This window comes from Anarhichas minor, unplaced genomic scaffold (assembly GCF_050575085.1).
Source record: "Anarhichas minor isolate MPS153535 unplaced genomic scaffold, ASM5057508v1 ptg000007l, whole genome shotgun sequence".
NCBI lineage: Eukaryota > Metazoa > Chordata > Actinopteri > Perciformes > Anarhichadidae > Anarhichas > Anarhichas minor.
This window is the reverse complement of record NW_027466453.1, coordinates 5,003,653-5,022,922: the sequence shown is the minus strand read 5'-3', so window position 1 is coordinate 5,022,922 and position 19,270 is coordinate 5,003,653. Positions and strand designations below refer to the sequence as shown.

The following is a 19,270-nucleotide window of genomic DNA, read 5'->3' as shown; positions in this document are numbered from 1 at the left end:
AATATAACCCTGGTGATGTCATCATAGGCTCGGTGACGACAAACTGGGCTTGGAGACGACACGTGTTTAAGCCAGTGTCACAAACTGGGGTGGTGGAGTTTGAAAGACATGCATTAAACAGGCCTTAATTAAAAACACCAGTTGCATCATTGAAAGTGTTGAATCCAGAGATTTTTAGGCTGGACTCGTCCCAGTGAGCACCAAACCGGATTTCAACGTTGATTTCTGGTTGAAATTCAGTCTGAACGTCTAAGATCCATTTTCACCGTCTTTTCAACCGGCTTGAATGAGGTTACAACATCAACGTGTCACAAAACACCAATATGTTTGAAAATATTGATGGTTTGTTAGGTTGAAAGAGACATGATATTGGTTACTGTGAACAAAACTCTCCAAAATCATATTACGCTGACCGGTGAAATGTGGCTACACGAAGACGTGATTTCAACAAATTTAATGTTTCATACAAAACGTCATAAATATGGAACTATAGACTGTGTGCTGCCAACAAGAAGCTCCCAGGACATCGTGATGAGAGCAGAGCACATTCTGTCTGTACATTCATGTAAAATACGTGTCTGTGTTTACTGCTGGAACTTTGAGACTAAAAGTCAAGATATCTCAGGCTTTGACTTTAACAATAGAAAAATGTATGTTTGATACAACTTTACTGAATTGCAATGCTAAGTCACTAAAGTGCTGCATATTCCCTTGAATATGTACGCTACGTCTTGTAGCTGCTACAGATGGAGACAGTGTAATGTATCATGCTGTATAATTGTAATAGTTGTAGGAGCAACTATTGCTGTCAGATTAATATGGTGGAGCAAAGCATTTGTTTGTCAATGAAAGAAAATGATTTAAAGTTTTCTTCCGTTATTCGTGGTTTATTTTATTGAATGCTGCACCCTTCTGGTTTTGTCATGCTTGCACTTATGGAAAAAGGGTTCCATTGCAAACATTTGTTGTCCTCCTGCACAGAAACTTTTAAAATGTTCAGACAACTTGTCCCTGAGTAGCTCTGTTAATGACAAGACTACAGCGTGTGAACGTCTCCCAGCAGAGAGGAGCACTGGTGTGAGAACAACTGTGTCTGCTGTCAGGACTGGAGGGAGGGCAGCAACAGTCAACCTCCCTTGGCACTTTATTATTCTGGGAACTGAAACATGATTACAGCCGACACATCCACAAGTATCCGCTCCTCCTGCCAATGAGCCAATCACAGTCGTCTGCAGCTGCTGAAGTTTCCCCTAAAGGCAGCCATCTCCGATGATGATGATGGACGGCCACGAACACTTAGTTCATTCATAATGTTTATGTCATAGTCTCAATAAGTAATATGCACTTCTGCTTTCACATAGAGAACATGATTTGGTATGTGAAAAAAAAAGTTGGTCGTGGTTTAATCACTGGCACATTGGTGGCACGTCCAGCTTGGCGTGCTTTACGTGATGACGTCGGGTTGTGTTGTGCGCCGAGTGAGTGCGCCATCAACCTCAGTGGCAAAACAGGGAAGCCAGAACACGGACTGTCGTCCCACTTAACACAGGTAAACGCTCCTTACACGACTGACAGCATGTTTTTACTGCTATTCTCAACGCACAGCGCTCACACAGTACATTGTTACCGTGGTCATACGGACGTTACGTGGTTTACGCCCGAGTTACTAGCTAGCTTTCGTGAGCTAGCGCCGTTAGCTTGCAGCTACAGTTATGTCAGTGGACACACAGGTTCACGTTAGGTGAGCTATGATAGCTTAGCTACCGTGACAGGTAACGTTAGCTCCAAATGGATATCACAGTTAACAATTGTAGTTACAATTGTGTAGCTACACTGACAGTTAGCTACACTGACAGTTAGCAGCCACTGCCATTACCTTCACTGCAAGCTACATGGTTGACTATTTAGCTCTTTAAGTTGTCAGTGTCATGAATGTGAATGAATTATTGATTTCTTTTAATAGACTCCTCTTCATCATGGCATTGAGAAGCGCCGTGTGTCGTCTCTTGGCGAACTCGCACAGATGTGCCATCATCTCAGCCTCCAGAGCACAGGGAACTGCAGCGGCTGCCAGATGTGGTAAGTGCTGTGATACCAAGTCTTTCCATCCAGGTGATTTCAGTGTAATTTGTTATGTGTAACTAAATTCACCTTAGACAGTAGTATAATTATACTACATGGGACTTGTAGTTTGCTTAACTATTTTAGATTAATAGGGAAAACAGTGCTATATCGTTTCTTGCCTCATAATCACTTTTCTGGTTTGAATCTTCCACAGATGCCGAGAAGGTTGAGGCGAAGTCTAAAACACGTAGGTGTTAACGGCTCCTTATTTCTGAAATCGTCGTCCGACGTTATGTTTTGAATTTGAGGCTCTCACCACAACGTGTTTGTATCCGCGGTTGAAAGGTTTCTGAACCGTCCCTCTTCTAAATGTCTGACAGCGAAGGTCCAGTTCAACTGGCGCGACGGCCTGAACCTGGAGGGCCTTCTGACGGAGGAGGAGGTCATGATCAGAGACTCCTTCCGGACCTACTGCCAAGAGAAGCTCATGCCTCGCATCGTTATGGCGAACAGAAATGAAGGTGCGAGACCGAATGAGATCTTGATATTTTGTTTGTCGACACACTCCAAGTTGAAATAACGTCACGTGACAGCTGCTTGTGTCCTTTCCTTCAGTGTTCCACAGAGAAATAGTGTCAGAGATGGGAGAGATGGGGGTCCTGGGCCCGACCATTAAAGGTGAGTCTGCTTTATTTTACAGGCTGTGAACACAATGGACAATAAATGTGTGTTTATTGTAGCATTTCTTTGTGAACTATTTGTACTTCTGTGACTGTCTGAGTTGGACTTTGGCCATGTGCACAGCGGACCTGTGTGTTTTGTTTGTTCAGTCTATGACGAAAGCTTTTCAGCCCATTAAACCCGACTTTACTTACTCACTTTGGTTCTTTGAACGTGAGTTTGATGCTTCACAATAACTCCTCTCCCCGTGTGTCACGTGAAGGCTACGGCTGTGCCGGGACGAGCTACGTGGCCTACGGGTTGATCGCCAGAGAGGTAGAGGCCGTGGACAGCGGCTATCGCTCCGTCATGAGCGTGCAGTCGTCGCTGGTCATGCACCCGATCAACGCCTACGGCACCGAGGAGCAGAAACAGAAGTACCTCCCCAAGCTGGGTGAGAGGAGGAAACGGCAGCCACGGATATGAATGCGTTAGTCACAATGTGAGTGACTGAGCTCTTGGTTTACTCCCCTCTGTCTCTCCCAGCTCGGGGGGAGATCCTGGGCTGCTTTGGCTTGACGGAGCCAAACCACGGCAGCGACCCGAGCGGCATGGAAACCAGAGCCAAGTACAATCCATCCAGTCGCACCTACTCTCTCACCGGCTCTAAGACCTGGTGAGCAACAATGAAATCTAATAAATACCATCAAAATAGAACAATAAGAGATGTTTCTAGAGCAATGTGAAGACTTCAAGTCAGGATTTTATGTCTGTAAAGACTTGGTTGCTTTAAGTATGTGATGTTAATATCGGGTATATTTACACCAGAGGGTTCTGAATGAATTCTCTGTAAACCGCACGGTACAGAGCAAACACTGACTGGTGATCTTAGTATTATGTTTTGTTTTCTAGTCCTCTGATAAATTGTTTAACATCTGATGATAGAGTCTTCAGTTGTGCGGCACAGAGCTCTATGACAGTAGCTGTCCACATGGTGGAGCTCTTCACAGCTTTAGTATTGAATGAAACTCACACAGTGCCTTTTTTCTAGAGTTTACAAAGGTCACATTTGATGAATCCGTGGTTGTAGTTTTTGTTTTTTAAAACTTCATACAAGTAAATAAGGTTATTATGCTGTGAGGCAAAAGATATCTTGGAAGACATTCCAAGATTACTGCTGTAAAGTACCCACCGTTATAGTTGCAGTTCAGATCGATGTGGTTTACTCTGTATGGTAAAAGTCAGGCCTACCAGTGCGTCTCCCTAACGCTCCCTTGGCCTCCACCCACCCTCAGGATCACCAACTCCCCGGTGGCGGACATCGCCGTCGTCTGGGCCAAGTGCGACGACGGGAAGATCCGCGGCTTCATCTTGGAGCGCGGCATGAAGGGCCTGACGACGCCCAAGATCGAGGGGAAGTTCTCCCTGAGAGCCTCCGCCACCGGCATGATCATCATGGACGAGGTGGAGGTGCCCGAGGAGAACCTGCTGCCCAACGTCTCCGGCCTCGCGGTGAGTGGAGCGAAAACAGTCCGGTTATGCTGGCGACGTGTTTGTGGAACATGGTTAACTTTACACCTTTTCTCTCAGTGTTTTACTCACATTGCTGCTGCTTCCAGGGTCCCTTCGGCTGCCTGAACAACGCTCGCTACGGGATCGCCTGGGGCGCTCTGGGTGCGGCCGAGTTCTGCTTCCATGCAGCTCGACAGTACACACTCGACAGGTCGGACGTCCCAGTTGTCTCTGCGATGTCATATTTTCCATTTCACTTTTGATTGTTTCTTAATAAACATGTGGATAACACAGCGTCGTTGTTGTTGTCTGCACCAGAATCCAGTTTGGCGTGCCGCTGGCGAGGAATCAGCTGATGCAGAAAAAAATGGCCGACATGCTGACGGAGATCACCATCGGCCTGCAGGCCTGTCTGCAGCTGGGAAGGCTCATCGATGCTAAAAGGTAAAGACGACTTCATCCTCTGAGGGAGGTGTATTAGATGGGGTGTCGGCACTTTCCTGCGGGGCCCAACCATCAAACCACTCTGACCTCATTCAGGTGGAAGAGGAGGAAGTATTCTCTCCTTTGGTTCCCAACAGGGTCATGAAATAGTTTGATAGGCTGCTGTGTCTCATTTTGGTGTCAAGTGCAGGCATTGTAGATACAACTAAACACAAAGTGCACCTGAGGCTGCTGGGATTTGTCACTTTTGCAGGTATTTTGTCATAAAGCAAAAGTACTGGAAAATGAAAATTTGACCAGATGATGGCGCTAGATGAAAGGGTTAAATGGATCACCGAAGTTATTCTAATTCATCCTGAGAGAAGTCGTCTGTAGTTGTTAGAATAGTTCAGCCGGGACCAGAGCGGTTGACGCCAGAGTTTCCCGAACTAACGCCGGTTGTTCTCGTCACAGCGCGGCTCCAGAGATGATCTCCATGCTGAAGAGGAACAGCTGCGGTAAAAGCCTCGACATCGCCAGGCAGGCCAGAGACATGCTGGGAGGAAACGGCATCTCCGACGAGTACCACATCATCCGCCACGTCATGAACCTGGAGGCGGTCAACACGTACGAAGGTGAGGAGGAAGAGAAATGCTTACACACACACACACACACGATAACGTGGGATGATACCAATGTCAGATTTTGAGCAGATTATGCAATTATTTACATTTGATTTGATTTGATCATGGTCTGTCTCCTCCTCCAGGTACCCATGACATCCATGCCCTGATCCTGGGCCGAGCCATCACAGGACTGCAGTCCTTCACTGTGGGCAAATAGATCTAAACCTCAACCTGCCAAAACAACAGGAAGCTGCCGGCAGAAATGTAACTCGCATGTCACCTCATGAGTTCCCATCTGTAGAGTGACGATGTTTGTTATCACTCGGGCTTAACAGAATATATATTTGAGTGCTTTATTATCAGAGAAAGAACAAGTCGTTATTTAAGTGTGTCGGTACTTGCGGACTTGAAGTGTGATTAATTCAGAAGTTGATTTTTCCAACTCAAAAAAAGGCTATTTTTCTACTCTCAATCACAACCCTATCAGAGATCTTCTCAGCTCCCATAATGCACCGGTGTACAGACAAAGTCAAATTCATTGTACAGACTTTCATGGACTCTCTTGTCGTGAAGTATTGACGGTTGTGAATGAGGTCACGTTCTAGATTTGCTGCTGGTTACTTTAACATGATATTATAAAAAGGAAAAGGCATAAATGCCACTTGTTTTAAACATGTGGAGCGTTTCTATGGTGTGAGAGAACATCGATGACGAGGTCAGTTACTACTGTGAGGTATTTTGTCACTAAGATGTCATAACTTTGCGTGGTTTGCCAGGGGTCAAGGATGGAGATCAGAGCGTAACTAAATAAGTTATTTAAGTTTAAGGAATGTGTAAGTTTGATACATTAAGCCACACCCCTCCAGCCAGCTGTTAGTCCACTCTCAGTACGAGAGTGAGGGGTCGTGAGACGAATAATAAGGGAGGAAAGAACTATGTTCTGCTTTGTGTTCACATTTTGGACTTTTCTCTATTCTGACTTAAAAAGTGAAAATTCAAAGAATCTTTAAACTGTCTTGAAGTGTCATAATTCTGTCTAAAATAAGTTGTAATTCTGACATAAAGCAATAACTACACAGATTTGTACTAACGTGTTGTGACTCGTTTCATTATGGAATATTGTGTGAAACTGTTATTTAAAAGAAACCGTCTTGAGAAGTTCAGAGAGGAGCTGCTAACGACACAAAGACATCTGAAGCCCGAATCTGTTTGATCTTTAACATCGTGTCGTATTCAATAAGCACATCGGTTTTTAAGTGCAATCTTGAACTGAAAAGTCACCACAGCTGTTCAATATGCAGCGCAGCAAACAGCACAATATGTCTCACTGCCTCTTGTGTAAAGTAAGACTGTAGCAGCTCCACGAGGGGCCTAACGCACTAAATGCATAAATCTGAGGACTGTACTGTTCATCCTCTCACTATCACAGTTTGACCTCTGAACTCATGTCGGTGTTAGTTCAGTAGAGAAGACGGGAGTCAAAGCTTTAGATACTGAAAATAACAAAAGCACAAATTTAAATACTCAAAAGGTTTTTTTAGCTGATGACTCAACTTTGAACAATGAAATGATAAGCATGTGCAAAAGTCTGTCGGTCAAACGAGAAATGAATAATCCAATAATAACTGCCATCAGGACTCAAGTGTCCCCCCCCCCCCTGGGGTTGCATCCTGTCCACATCATCCTATTTCATTTCTGCATATGAATACATGCACATAAAACGCAGCATCCACCTCCTTCAAGAGGACACGAAGCATCACTGGTGCAAGAAGTCACATGATTAGTTAAGTGATATCACCTGTGCACAGTGGAGGGGTTTCAACTGACCATAGCATGAACAGGTGTTATCTGGAAGATCCAGCGTATGGTGAGTTAGCATTGAGGCAAAACCTGAAAAAGAACACTCCACGCACTGAATTCAACAGACTCCACTCTGAATTGTTTTCTTGAGATACTCTACTGTGACTTTTTTCTTGGAGTCCAGTGAAATAAATCATTGAGAAGTAGAAACACAGCTGTAAATCTGCAGCAGACCTTCAACTGTGAAGGAGGGACGGATAAAGACCTCCGTCCTCCGCGCTTCATTGCATGTCTGCCACTTTGAAGAGGAGGGGAATTAAAGAGCCGGCACATCCCCGGTCGTAAGCGATGGCGTGTTGTTCATGGCGCTTAGATAAGGAAATAGCTTTTTTCCATAACTTTTCTTTGTTTGCAAAAAAAACCAAAATACTCCACAGATCGCCTTAAAACCACTTCAGCATAAACAAGATGTCCAGCTGCTGGGCACCACTTGGGCCAGATCAAGGAAGCTCACTAACCGGCTTGGACCGGCTCTCACATCGGAAACAAAGGGCCTGATTGATTTTCCTACGGTGTGATTTCTCGGTAATTTGTTGGAATTAAGGACACGACGACAGCGGCGCGTGCACCTGTGTTTAGAGGACGGACTCGAAGCAGACGAGTCGTCCGAGTGGGCGGAGCTGACAAGTTTATACCCGCCGGCGAGGAGGGCGCGCGCTTCATTTCAGCACCAAGGACAGAGGCAGAGAAGGCAGAGCCGCTCGCGCACTGAACGCGTCACACGAGCAACTTACCTGCTGAACTCTTGGCACTCAGTTAACCGACAATTAGCATTCACTCACACATTTGGATGGATTTGGAGCTTCGAAATAAGGTTAGAAGTGAAGTTCAAAGTATTAAAAGTTACTCACGTTCCCTTTTTGTCTTTTTTACACGTTTTCTCTTTCTTCTTTGCAGGAATTCACCATCTTCTCCTGACCATCACTCTCATGACTCCAGGTCTGAGTGAGGAGGAAGAAGACGAAAAGAAGTCGCTCTCGGTTGGAATAACACGTCCTTAATCATGAACGGCAACGTTATACCCGGCTTGAACTTCACCATTCCAGGGAAGGGTTACGCGTTATTACCGCCCACAGAAGAGCCTCTGTACAGGCAGTACAAGCCCGCAGTGAAGGACCTCATCCCTCTGCCCAAGGCGGTGTTGTATATGCTCGTGGCGGTGCTGGTAGTCGTTGGTGTGGCCTATGCCATCGTGGGACATCTCATCAAGGATCTGGCCATTGACATAGCAGGTAATCGCTTACTGAAAATTAAAAGTGTAAGAGGTAATTTAGAGTTTTTAAGTCAAGTATTTAACATAGAGTGAAATGTATAAATTTCCATATTAATATCTCATACGAGGCTTCAGTAGCCATGCTGTTGGTGATCAATATGATAATAATATGATGTTAAGGTCAAGATCAGGTCTAATCACATGGCCCCACAAAGAAGAACATTAACGTGTTCATTTGAGCCTAAACTGGATGTTATTTATCACTAGTAATGATATAAATAAGTGGATATTGTTACAATATTTTTGTGTGTGTTTAGGTTGGTTTGGTCAAGTTTGCATTTGTGCTAACGTTACTTGTGGCAGAAGCCTTTTCTGTTATTTATCTGTACTTTTAGCTAACTTTTAAACATTTATCCATTTAATTTAACATTAGCTAACTATTTAGCATTGTTCACTTATTCATTTTAGATAATATTTTACATTTTAACCTACTTTTAGCTACTTTTAGCTAACTATTACGGTTCTAATTAGCTAATGTAATGTTAGCTATTTTCAGCTGTTTCATTTAGCTAATTAGCATTATTCACCCAGTCATTTTAGCAGCTTTTTCACCATTTAGCTAACTTAGCATTACCGTTTACTCGCTGCTTTAAGTTAACTATTTCAGCTGCTCAATTTTAGCTAACGCTACACCGCCATTTAATTATATAATTAACTATTTCAGCTATTTATTCATTACTTTTAGCTAAAGTTAACAGTTTGAACTTATCTGCTCGCTTGCTAATTGTGTTAACTACTTTAACACTTAGTGTTCAGGTGCTTCAGTGGACTCAATATGTGAATATCTTTTTTATCAAACATATATATCGTTAACTTTAAATATAAAACAATTCTCTGACAATTTGAGCTAACGTTACTCTACAGTCTGCACAAGTACCGTTACCCCCTGAGGTAGATAATGTCTTACAGATATAAGTTATTATCTTTACAGTAAACCGTACCCTTTCATTATTGGTGATATTAAATCAATAATCTCTGTCTGTCTTATTTAGAGTGTGTGTTGGGCCCGACCGGTGATGAAGAGAAGGAGAAGGAAAATAACCCCCAGGCCATGGCCTCCAGCCAGCCCCCTGCAGTGCACCCGTTCGCCCACAACGCCTTCCACGTGTGGGACCAGGACGACGTGGTCATCACTCTGCCCCTGACCGAGAGCCCCCAGGTCAGCCCCATGCTGATGGCTGCCATCCCCTACATCCCCTCTTTCTTCCCGCACACGCACAGCCCAACGAGTCACAGCTCGCTGGCGTTATTCAGCAGCCCGGGGCCGGTCCGGGACCTCAGCATCTGACGGGGGGGGCCCCCGTGATCATGAACGGCCTTGAGGATGAGGTGTTGGAACCGACAGCACACATAAGACACAAGCAGATATGACTTTTAATGCGTAACGAGGAGGCCGGTAAGATATGGTTGTCCCAGTCTCATGTCGACTTCCTTCTTACATGTTAAAGGAAGTCAAACCCCCTGAGGAGGGGAACCCAAGAACAAGAGGTATTAGCTGAAACATGGACATTGTCTCTGCGTGCCTGAGTTTCATAGAGAAGCTGTTAGACGTGTTGGATTATGTTCATAGATAGATATTTTCTTTCTCTTGGAGTATAAAGTGTGTCCTATTGATGGATCTTACTGGATGTTTCTTCTGTTACTCTTGTTCTTGCTCCTAAGATGTACCATATGCTCTGCAAAAACAAAACAAAAGCCCAGCAGATCAGGCTGTTTGGCGAAGGTTTTCTCCATGATCAGAGTCAACAAAGCCGTGTCCAGGCTGTAAAGCAACCAGCTGGCCATCTCCCACACTGGAGAGTAAAATGTTATTTCAAGGTACCGAAGGATTAGCTTAAGAGGAAGACTTAACGGAGTTCCAGCAATTCAAAGTACAAAACACGACTTAATCCCCGCGGCCTTTACCTGCATGTGTCACACGCACTCACGGATTCCCCCCCGTTGCTGATTTGCAGAGCGGCTCACAGCACATAAACTACACGTTATGTGGGCATGGTCTACTTGAGTTTGGTCATTTTTAAATTTTATTTTTTTTAGGAAAGAACAAACATATAATCAGAGGTCAAATATTCTTGCAAGTTTTGTTCCTTTGCAGCCAAAGTGAACAACTCAGGTCCAGCTGATGTCATGTGAGATTAGGAAGTTCAGCGCTGAACCGTCTCTGAACTTGAGGAGCAGTGAAATGAAAACTTCACAGGGCGCCTTCATTGGAAATGAGATGAATGGCTTTCAACATGTGGCCCGATATTGAAACTCAGGGAGGCAAACGTTACAGGACGTAAGGGTGTTAAAGGAGGTGTGAAGATCAACTGTAATCCCACAATCCCAAACATAGCCGCAGTTTCTTTTCCATCAGACACGACAAACCTACGATGCAACTGGATGCAAAAACGTACGATAATATGAATCTGTAAATCAGGACGTTTGAATTATAAATTTGCATTTGCGTTCTGGGTGGTTTGGAGACATTGAGGATTCAAAGGTTTCGCATTCTAAAGAAACATTATATATACTCTATATAAATTGTTTTCTAGATCAGGTGTTTATCAGATACTTACAGGTCTCAGTCCCGTCACCCTGGTGTGTCTGCTGCGTTAGTTATAAACACACAGAGAGCAACAGCTCACTTAAACGTTCCTCAACCAGCAGCTGCAAAACCTGAATTTAAATCCTCACTTTCAGTTAGAATCTTTTTGTTCTCGTGGTAGGAGGTGCTTGATACCGATAAGCTATTCCACTGAGACAGCATGCTGGGCCAAAAACAGACATCCGCAAGCTAGCAGTCTAGCATGGCAGCTAATCGCTCAAACGAGACTCGTCATGTGCGTCACTTTCGAGGTTTCAAACCTTCTTGTCGGTCACAGAGCAGCGAGGGGAGGAGGGTCTTGGTTGGTCCCGTCTTTGCAGGTCCAACCTTACAGCACCAAGTCAGACAGGAGATGTGAAAGATAATATAACTTTCATGTTTTAAAAGTCGTATAGAACCTCAGATCATAATACGTCACGTTTACGACAACAAACACACAAGTCGGGTTGTACTGGTATGTTGAAAAAGTGTTTTATTGAACCCTTTTTTCATGTACAAGTAGAAACTGGGTCACGGTGACGTAAAGCAGAAAAGAAGAAGCTGTTCTCGCACTGATGGGATGTGTTTTCCAGTAATAAGTTCATACAAACGCTGCTCCTGTGTGTTAAAAGGCCTTTGACAAACAGCTTCCTGTGGTCTGTCTGAAGAGTTTAGGGGATAAACAGACCCTCCTCCTGCTGCAGTCGCTTTCAGACCAACTGGCTTTTACCAGCCCGGCTCAGACCGGGAGCAGCAACTGGGGTGAGGCGCGGAAACGAGGTGTCCTGAAGGATTGGGGGGGGGGACCTCAGGACTCCAGTCGACATATGGGGCTGTCGTAGACCATCTGCAGGTTCACCTTGTGTCCCACCAGCTCCCTGATGTTGTTGATGCCGTATTTGATCATGGTGGGCCTGCGGGTCAGAGGAGAAGCTGTTGTTGTTGTTGTTACGTGTAAACGCAGCCGTAACTGAGGCTGAAGTGTTTGTGTTGTGTCTTATTCCAGGTCTGAAGTGTCAGAGCAAAGACACAGCACAGCTCACTCGCTCCATGTTAGCCATGACAGTTAAAACTTAGAATAGGAAATAATTTGAATAAATAATGTGAATTTTAAATTGTTTCTAAGCAGGAATAACCCTGATCAGTTAATAACTCTAAACATGTGAGATGTGGGTCAGACAGATGGGAGCACTGAAGACGTCTGGACTTTAACCTCTTCAATGGAATGAGATTAACGTCCAGGTGAAGTCTGTACAGACATACAGATGTGCTCCTGGCTGTAAAATAAAGACCAGGTCAGTTTTGTGTGTGTGTGTGTGTGTGTGTGTGTGTGTGTGTTCACCTCTCCAGAGACAGCCCCCAGGCGATTACAGACACGTCCTCAGGGAGACCCATGGGCAGCAGCATCTCTGGTCTGAAGACCCCGGAGTTCCCCAGCTCCACCCACTTCTTCAGTCCTGCATGAACGGGGACAGATTACACTCAAATTATACACCAACCACAAAAACAGAACGGTCCTATAACAGGCAGGGAGAAGTTGAGTAAACGGGATTAAAGGTTTTCAGGCGGTAACACATAGAAAGGTTCATTTTTAGTCGGATTATTCAACCTAAAGCTAGAATGTTCCTAAAAACACTCAGACTGCACAGCGCCTGTGATAAGCTTCACAGAATGTGGTCTTTATTGTAACTAGTTTTACATTGATTATTTACAGTCTGTGTCATCTTACTAGATGTCTGTTTGTCTGTTCGTATTCAAATCAATACAACACATTGAGAGCAGTAGAAGCAAGAGTCAGAAGCAGAGACGGCAGCTACTGTGACCTTGTGATCTGCTAAGCTAGTTAGCATGAGCAGGTGTTTACTTGGGGGCTTTTCCTCAGTCGTGATTGGATTTAGCTGCTGTCTAAGTTAGTTATGGAGAAACAAAGAGTTTCACTTCGTTTACAGACGACAGCTCGGGCACAATTAGTTTAAGACATTTTAACTCGTGTTTGAATACATTTCTTTTAAAGCCGGCCCCCAGAATAAAGAGTTTGGGACACACTGCTGTGGAGCACTTTACCTTCGTGGTAGCTGAACACTTCCATGCTGGGCTCTGTGTACGGGTTGTAGGCAGGCTTGAAGCGCAGTTTGGTAATTCCTAGAAAAGAAAAGAAGGAAAGGCCGGATCAGTGTGGCGTGAAAAAAAGAACAAGGCAGACAACAATCAGCAAACCTCAGTGTTCAAAACACTGTTTCATGCCTCTAGTAAAACAATGTAGTTCATGCAGTCACACACCCCCCCCCCCCCCCTCACCTAGCTTGGCGAAGAACTTGTGCAGGGTGCCCATGAGGTCCCCCAGTGTGAGCCCGCGGTCGGCCACCACGCCCTCGATCTGGTGGAACTCGGCCAGATGCGTGGCGTCCAGGGTCTCGTTCCTGAACACACGGTCGATGGAGAAATACTTGACGGGGGTGAACTTCTCCTGGTGGGGGGAGAGAAGAGCGTCACGCGTACACAGTACACTTAATATACTGACGCACGGTCAGAAGTGTGTGGACGCCTGAACGTGGTTGGTGAACATCTTAGTTTAAACTTTGTGCTGCTGTCGACGGTTCTTGAAGTAAAAAAAAAAAAAATGATATTCCTGCTGTCTGAAGTTTGTATTTTTTTTTTTTTTTTTTTTTTTTTTTTTTACAAGGTTTGTAACGAAATGAAAATGATTACACGGAAATGGAAACAAAAACTATTTATTTTCAATGGTGAACAGAGGATGAGTTGGGAGAAGAAGCTGCTCTGTAGACGTTTTCTTTGAGTCTCTTTTTTTCACGACACGGTTGAAGATTTCAATCCTATTAGTATCTATTTTTGGGAACTTGCCAAGCCGTGCATGTGAAGCAGCACCGTCGTGAGCGTGGTTTAAAAAGTCCGCAGTGACTTCCTGGGCGTTAAATCGACTCACCTGCTGAGCCAGTTTGTACAGCATGCGTGCGCTGACGGCCGTGGTGTGAGTGCGGAGGATGTTCTTCTGAGCCTCCTCGATCTTCCAGTCGTATTTGTACCTGAAACACAGCAGCGTATGAGATAAGCAGTCACAGGCTGTGTTGAGAGCTGTTTAAAAGGGGAAAGGGAAAAGCAGCCGCATGTCATGTGGATGTCCGATCAGTGTTGGTGGTCAATGTAGTGGATCGAGTCCTTTATGAGTGTTGTGTTGACTGAGAAACTTGTATCACAGGAGCGAATATGACTTATAGAGATCACGTTCATATGCTTCCAATAACAATCGCAGATCATCGATGATCCTTAAGTCTGTGGAGACCAACTTCTAAATGTTTTCTTTCACTTTGTTACAGTCATAAAATTCTAATTATGGATTAGGAAATAAAAGATTATATATTTCTATTGAAAAATGTGTAGTTTTAATGATGTATCAAAAGCTGCTTAGAGCTCGTGTTAGCTGAAGTTAAACAGATAATTCATCTCTAATATCTATTTTAAAATGCTGTTAAAATATCTCCTTCAAACAACTGCATTTATTCAGGTTTCCCGCCAAAACCTCCATTTTACAAGATTACATTTGAACGCATCGTGACAATCGTCCAATTCTCATTTTACTGAATGGAGCATGAACGCATCACAATGGAACTCAATGGAACCTCTGTATGTTATAACGACAGCTGTTAGCTGTTGCTGCTAACGCTACTAGCTCTCCTCCTGCTGATTTCACACGGTTACAACGTCAGTGATGGGTGACTAGAAAGCGTCGATGCTGATCTCCTGGCTGCATCTCTGACTGAACAGCGACAGGAAAACTGTATTTCACACTTTGATTAAACTGTGTCAATAATCCGCGGCTCACATGTGAACCGTGACGAGGAATCCTTCCGGATCGACTACAGTCTGTTACGCCACCAGCTGCCAGCGGTCACGGCGAGAGGGAGAACTTCTTCAGTGGATTCAGCTCACACTGAGGGAGTTGTTGCGTCACTCGACTACATTTCCCATCAACACCGACTGGACATTCAGATAAAAAAAAGGCGGCGAATCGTCCCTTTATTAAATTTGACTGATGCTCGTGTCTCACCCTTGTGAGCCGTAGCCTCCCTCTGAGTGGACCTTCTTCACTCTCTCCAGGTAGTCCTGAGGGAACCCATGGGCAAGCGCTGGGTCTGGGGAAGAAAACAACATGTTTCGGTGTAAACGATCATTAACAGTGACTTGGACACAGCCGGGAGCGACAGGACTCGCGGAGCCTCACCGGACAGGAAGAAGGTGTCGTGCTGGTCTCGGGCCGGGTGCTGCTGGGGCTGGAACAGGGAGTCGAAGTTCCAGAAAGAGCTCTCTATGAAGTTGTTGGTCGGCATCTCCGTGAAGCTACGGGAAGCAGAGAGTCCGCGTGATGTATTTATTTATTTGTGTGTGTTTTTTGAACGGTGATATTTACAGCCGCTCGCTCACCCCATCTCCAGGAAGATCTGCCTGAACTGTGTTCGCACCTTCATCAGCGGGTGCATGTGGCCGCAGTCCGGGGCCACGCCCATGGCCTCGAAGTTGTAGGGCTTAAACTTCTTCTCTTTCCAGCTGCCACTGCAACACAACGCGAGCGAGACGAAACCTGTTAGGGGGGGAGGAGTCTGAAAACGGGGGAAAGGGACTGACTGCTGTGACCTCGGCTGTTTGTCCTTAATTCTTCATCGTCAGCAGGTTTTAACCGACGATAATAATATTAATAATATTTCTCCCGACTCGTTTAAACATTTTTTTAATCTGCAGCTGAGGTGATTGAGAGCATCAGTCGGCGCAGAGAAGTAAAAGCAGCAGCACGCTGAAATATTTGGGTCGGGGGAAGAAGGAACATCTGGATGCTGCTTTTAGCTAAATCCCCTCTGTGATGCAATTTCATGAAAAACTTAATTCCGCTCGCATTTTAATGCCTCATCCTCAGCATGAAAACAGCACAAGCTGTATGACGAGCGTGTCGATTATTTATTTATCTTTGTGTATTTCCTATTACAACGTATCGTACAGACACTGACGATTTTAAGGTTTGGTTTGTCTGTTCTGGGCTACCGTAGGAACATGGCGGTGCAACACGCTGAACTCCGTGAAACCAGCTCCCTGTGTAGATGTGAAGGGCTCACGCTAGAACAGAGACAGAGAACGTTGAAGCATTTAACACGGGAGGGGAACACAATAAGCTTGCTAACTTGTCCCTTCATCATTGTAGTTATCAGCTGAAATCTTTAGTCTTCAGCCAGCTACAGGACTTTTCTTAACATTTCAGCCCATTGGTTACATATTGTGGCGCCAAAAGTTTTCCCGTCCGGTGGGCGTGGTTGACACAGCGTGGCGCTCCGTCTCTACACTAGAATCCATTTCTGCTAATAAATCCTTCACACTGGACCTGAAGGCCACTAAGAACCTGAAATTGAATTAACAGAATTCCTGAGATAACTCATCCTTACGTGGTCAACATGTCTTAAATTAATCGTTTGCTTCCGTTACGTCGGTTTGGTTTGTGTCATATTTGTCGTGGTCGCGATCATTCTGTCCAGCCCTGCCTTTAGCGCAAAGTCCTCGTCTTTGGACTTGCACCCTTTTTATGGGCGGAGGTTTCTCTGTGTCCTTCTGTCCGAGTCCCTGAACACAGCGTCACTGACAGACGGAGGAGGGCAGACGGGACACACTTTTTTATTAATATTGTGTTTACATTTTAAAGTGAAACTAAACAGGACTGTACTCACTTGGCAATCATCTCAGGAGTGAGCTCCGTCTCCTGTTTGGTGATGGTGGTGCTGAAGGAGCTGCCCTTCGTGATCCAGTACGACTTCACCGTCCTAAACAGAGAACAAACACGTTGAGACGTATTTTCTTTTTATTCTCAGTGGTCAATATGTCCTGATAATATCTTCCCTCAGGAGAAGGATGCTCGCTTATATCGGCTTAGTGCATCTGTAGTCTGGCTGCAACCCTGGTGTCAACCCAGAGCATATTCCAGTAGGTTCTATGTGTCCCCCATGTGCATTCTAAATGTAAGGTTCTTGACTTGCTGTTCTCCAGAAGTACAGAGGAGTTATTACAAATGTTGTTTGAATATTTAGATATCAGCAACAACAGATTCAAACTGCAACGTGAAGTCTTCTTTTCCCTCCATTTAAGGGCATCGGTTTCTTTATCTGCAAATTATCTTCAACGCAGTTATTAAAAACTGAGAACATATACAGATGTGGTCCCAACATAATTCTGACTCATGTAGGGTCAACACTGATCCACAACAAACCTTCTACTGCCACCTACTGGTGGACAAAGGTACACAAAGATGTGAGGACTTACACTTCAGAGAGCAGCTTTCTCTTCTTCAGCTCGTTCTTCTCTTTCTCTTCCAGCTGAGAGGAGTTGCCTCTCTGAACCAGGAGCAGCCTCTCCCTGACCTGGTCCTCTATGCTCTCCACCTGGAGGGGGACACACGACCACACACACTTTACTCAGAATCCACCGCTCACAAAGGGCCGTAATAATAAGAGTCGACGTCATCTTGACGCGTACCATCCTGAATATCCTGGGGCCGCCCTCGTGTGCCTTGTCCACTCGGATCCACTTGCTGGACATGGCCTTGCTGAAGCCGATCTTCCCGAAGGACAGTTTCTGCACGGGGACGAACACGGGAGGAAGAGCAATGTCAGCGGAAACATCAAACAGCATGAGCATTATGTGTTTATGGAAGAACAACGACATGGATGATCCCCCACATATTTTGGATGTTAAAACTTGTGACTGTAAGCCAATGTTTCCACCTTTCCTTTATTATTTCATCTCCATGCTGTCTTGTACTTTCTGATGAATCACAGGAGCAAGAATGTAACGAGAGAAAGAGAGCGTTTAACTTAAAGTTATAAGTTATATCTATAAATGCATTGACATTTAAAGAGCGTGGAATTTTAGACTTTTGTTTTATTCATCTTTGAATTTCCTATTTCAGATAAATAGATCCAGTGTCAGAAGTACCAGGTTTAAAATGTGCATTCCCCTAAAATGGAAAAATGAGCGAGCTCTTGTTTTTATATATAGCTAATATATACATTTCAACAATTAGCGTGGCATGCGCCTCACAATTATTTTTATTATCTGCCATTTTTCACCTCTGTTTTATCCCATTTCGCCTATAAAATGCCAGAAAATTGTTGAAAAAAAACGTAATTTCCCACAAACTACGGTGAAATCTAGAAATGTGTCAGTCCAAAATCCAAAGATCCTCAGTTTACGAAGACAAAGACAATCGTCAAATCCTCACATTTTAGAAACTAGGATCAACAATCCTTTCTTAAAAATATACTAAACTATTATTAGATTCATTTTCTGTTAATCGACTAATTGGTTGACAGTAGATATTGCAGCAGTACATCAATATATTACCTTTTGAGATGCAGGTTTAGGAAACCTTCCTGCAGTGCAGGATTCAGAAGAGCATACACTAAACTAGTAGAATGACGCCCTGACATTATTTCGGTACATAGAACTTCATGCTTGCTACATGCTCGCGTGCTATCTTTCCACATTGCCTTTACACCTGAAACACAACCAGAACCCCCACCAGTGCTCCCACCAGAACCTCTTCACTTCCAGCCCCGCGGGTGACGCGTCACTCCCACCGCGGTGGACCTGACCCGTCCCTCCCGCCTGTCAACACTCACCATGAGCTCGCTCTGTGCCAGACCCTCCGGCGGGACGGAGCCGAAGACCCGGGCTTCGTGGCTGCCCTGCTCGGCTATCTCCGTGCCCTCACCCGACAGCTCCCAGTGCTTGGAGGTGCGCAGCTCGGCTGAGATTAACTGGAGAGCGGGGGACAAAGTCAGACTTCAAAATGTGAATATTCATGATAACTGGCTAAATTAACTGTTTTACTTCACTGCTTGTCACACGATGCAAAGCTAAACTAAAAACCGGTCAGCCAGAACAGCTCTGACTAACACTTGTCTCTTTAACATCGGCGTTATTGCATCAGTCGCACTAAATGCCCAATGTTGACGCTGACGGTCGGACATCCGCCGCCGCTCAGCCCGGGAAACTCACGTCGCCGAGAGCCTGCAGACTCTTCACGGCTCCGACGAGGACCTGGTGGTCCACCCCGAGGCTGTTGGCCGCTTCGACGCTGTCCACGCCGTCGTCCGCCTTCTCAATGCGCCGTAGGAGCGTCTCCACCACACCGGTGTCCGCCATGCTGGAGCCGTGCGAAACCCGAAAGAGACCGGATGTGACGTCGCGTTACCGAAGGCCGAATGTCTTGGAGTAGCGAGACGTCAAAAA

The 19,270-nt window shown here is 45.0% G+C and overlaps 2 protein-coding genes across 2 annotated transcripts; one reads left to right on the top strand and one right to left on the bottom strand.

The window, feature by feature from the left end:
* The first annotated feature begins 1,466 nt into the window (after positions 1-1,466).
* Positions 1,467-6,365, top strand: gcdhb (glutaryl-CoA dehydrogenase b). The gene is made up of 12 exons (XM_076083337.1): positions 1,467-1,549; positions 1,964-2,079; positions 2,279-2,311; positions 2,445-2,585; positions 2,680-2,742; positions 3,008-3,178; positions 3,271-3,400; positions 4,020-4,236; positions 4,344-4,447; positions 4,555-4,680; positions 5,134-5,294; positions 5,429-6,365. Exons 2-12 carry the CDS (start codon positions 1,977-1,979, stop codon positions 5,500-5,502), a joined length of 1,323 nt encoding a protein of 440 aa, XP_075939452.1. The 5' UTR covers positions 1,467-1,549; positions 1,964-1,976; the 3' UTR covers positions 5,503-6,365.
* A 5,095-nt stretch (positions 6,366-11,460) lies between these two features.
* farsa (phenylalanyl-tRNA synthetase subunit alpha) lies at positions 11,461-19,224 on the bottom strand. The gene is made up of 13 exons (XM_076083307.1): positions 19,037-19,224; positions 18,658-18,795; positions 17,513-17,611; positions 17,300-17,418; positions 16,711-16,803; positions 15,425-15,553; positions 15,225-15,340; positions 15,051-15,135; positions 13,929-14,028; positions 13,283-13,451; positions 13,049-13,126; positions 12,327-12,441; positions 11,461-11,898 (listed from the first exon to the last, which is right to left on the bottom strand). The coding sequence occupies exons 1-13, from the start codon at positions 19,181-19,183 to the stop codon at positions 11,793-11,795; spliced, it is 1,494 nt and encodes a 497-aa protein (XP_075939422.1). The 5' UTR covers positions 19,184-19,224; the 3' UTR covers positions 11,461-11,792.
* Positions 19,225-19,270: the final 46 nt, after the last annotated feature.

Coding starts and splice junctions, on each gene's coding strand:
- gcdhb (XM_076083337.1), top strand. CDS start 1,977: ATGGCATTGAGAAGCGCCGTGTGTCGTCTCTTGGCGAACTCGCACAGA. Junction 2,080..2,278: donor TGCAGCGGCTGCCAGATGTG/GTAAGTGCTGTG, acceptor AATCTTCCACAG/ATGCCGAGAAGGTTGAGGCG. Junction 4,237..4,343: donor CCAACGTCTCCGGCCTCGCG/GTGAGTGGAGCG, acceptor TGCTGCTTCCAG/GGTCCCTTCGGCTGCCTGAA.
- farsa (XM_076083307.1), bottom strand. CDS start 19,183: ATGGCGGACACCGGTGTGGTGGAGACGCTCCTACGGCGCATTGAGAAG. Junction 15,136..15,224: donor CGACACCTTCTTCCTGTCCG/GTGAGGCTCCGC, acceptor TTTCTTCCCCAG/ACCCAGCGCTTGCCCATGGG. Junction 14,029..15,050: donor GGAGGCTACGGCTCACAAGG/GTGAGACACGAG, acceptor GCTGTGTTTCAG/GTACAAATACGACTGGAAGA.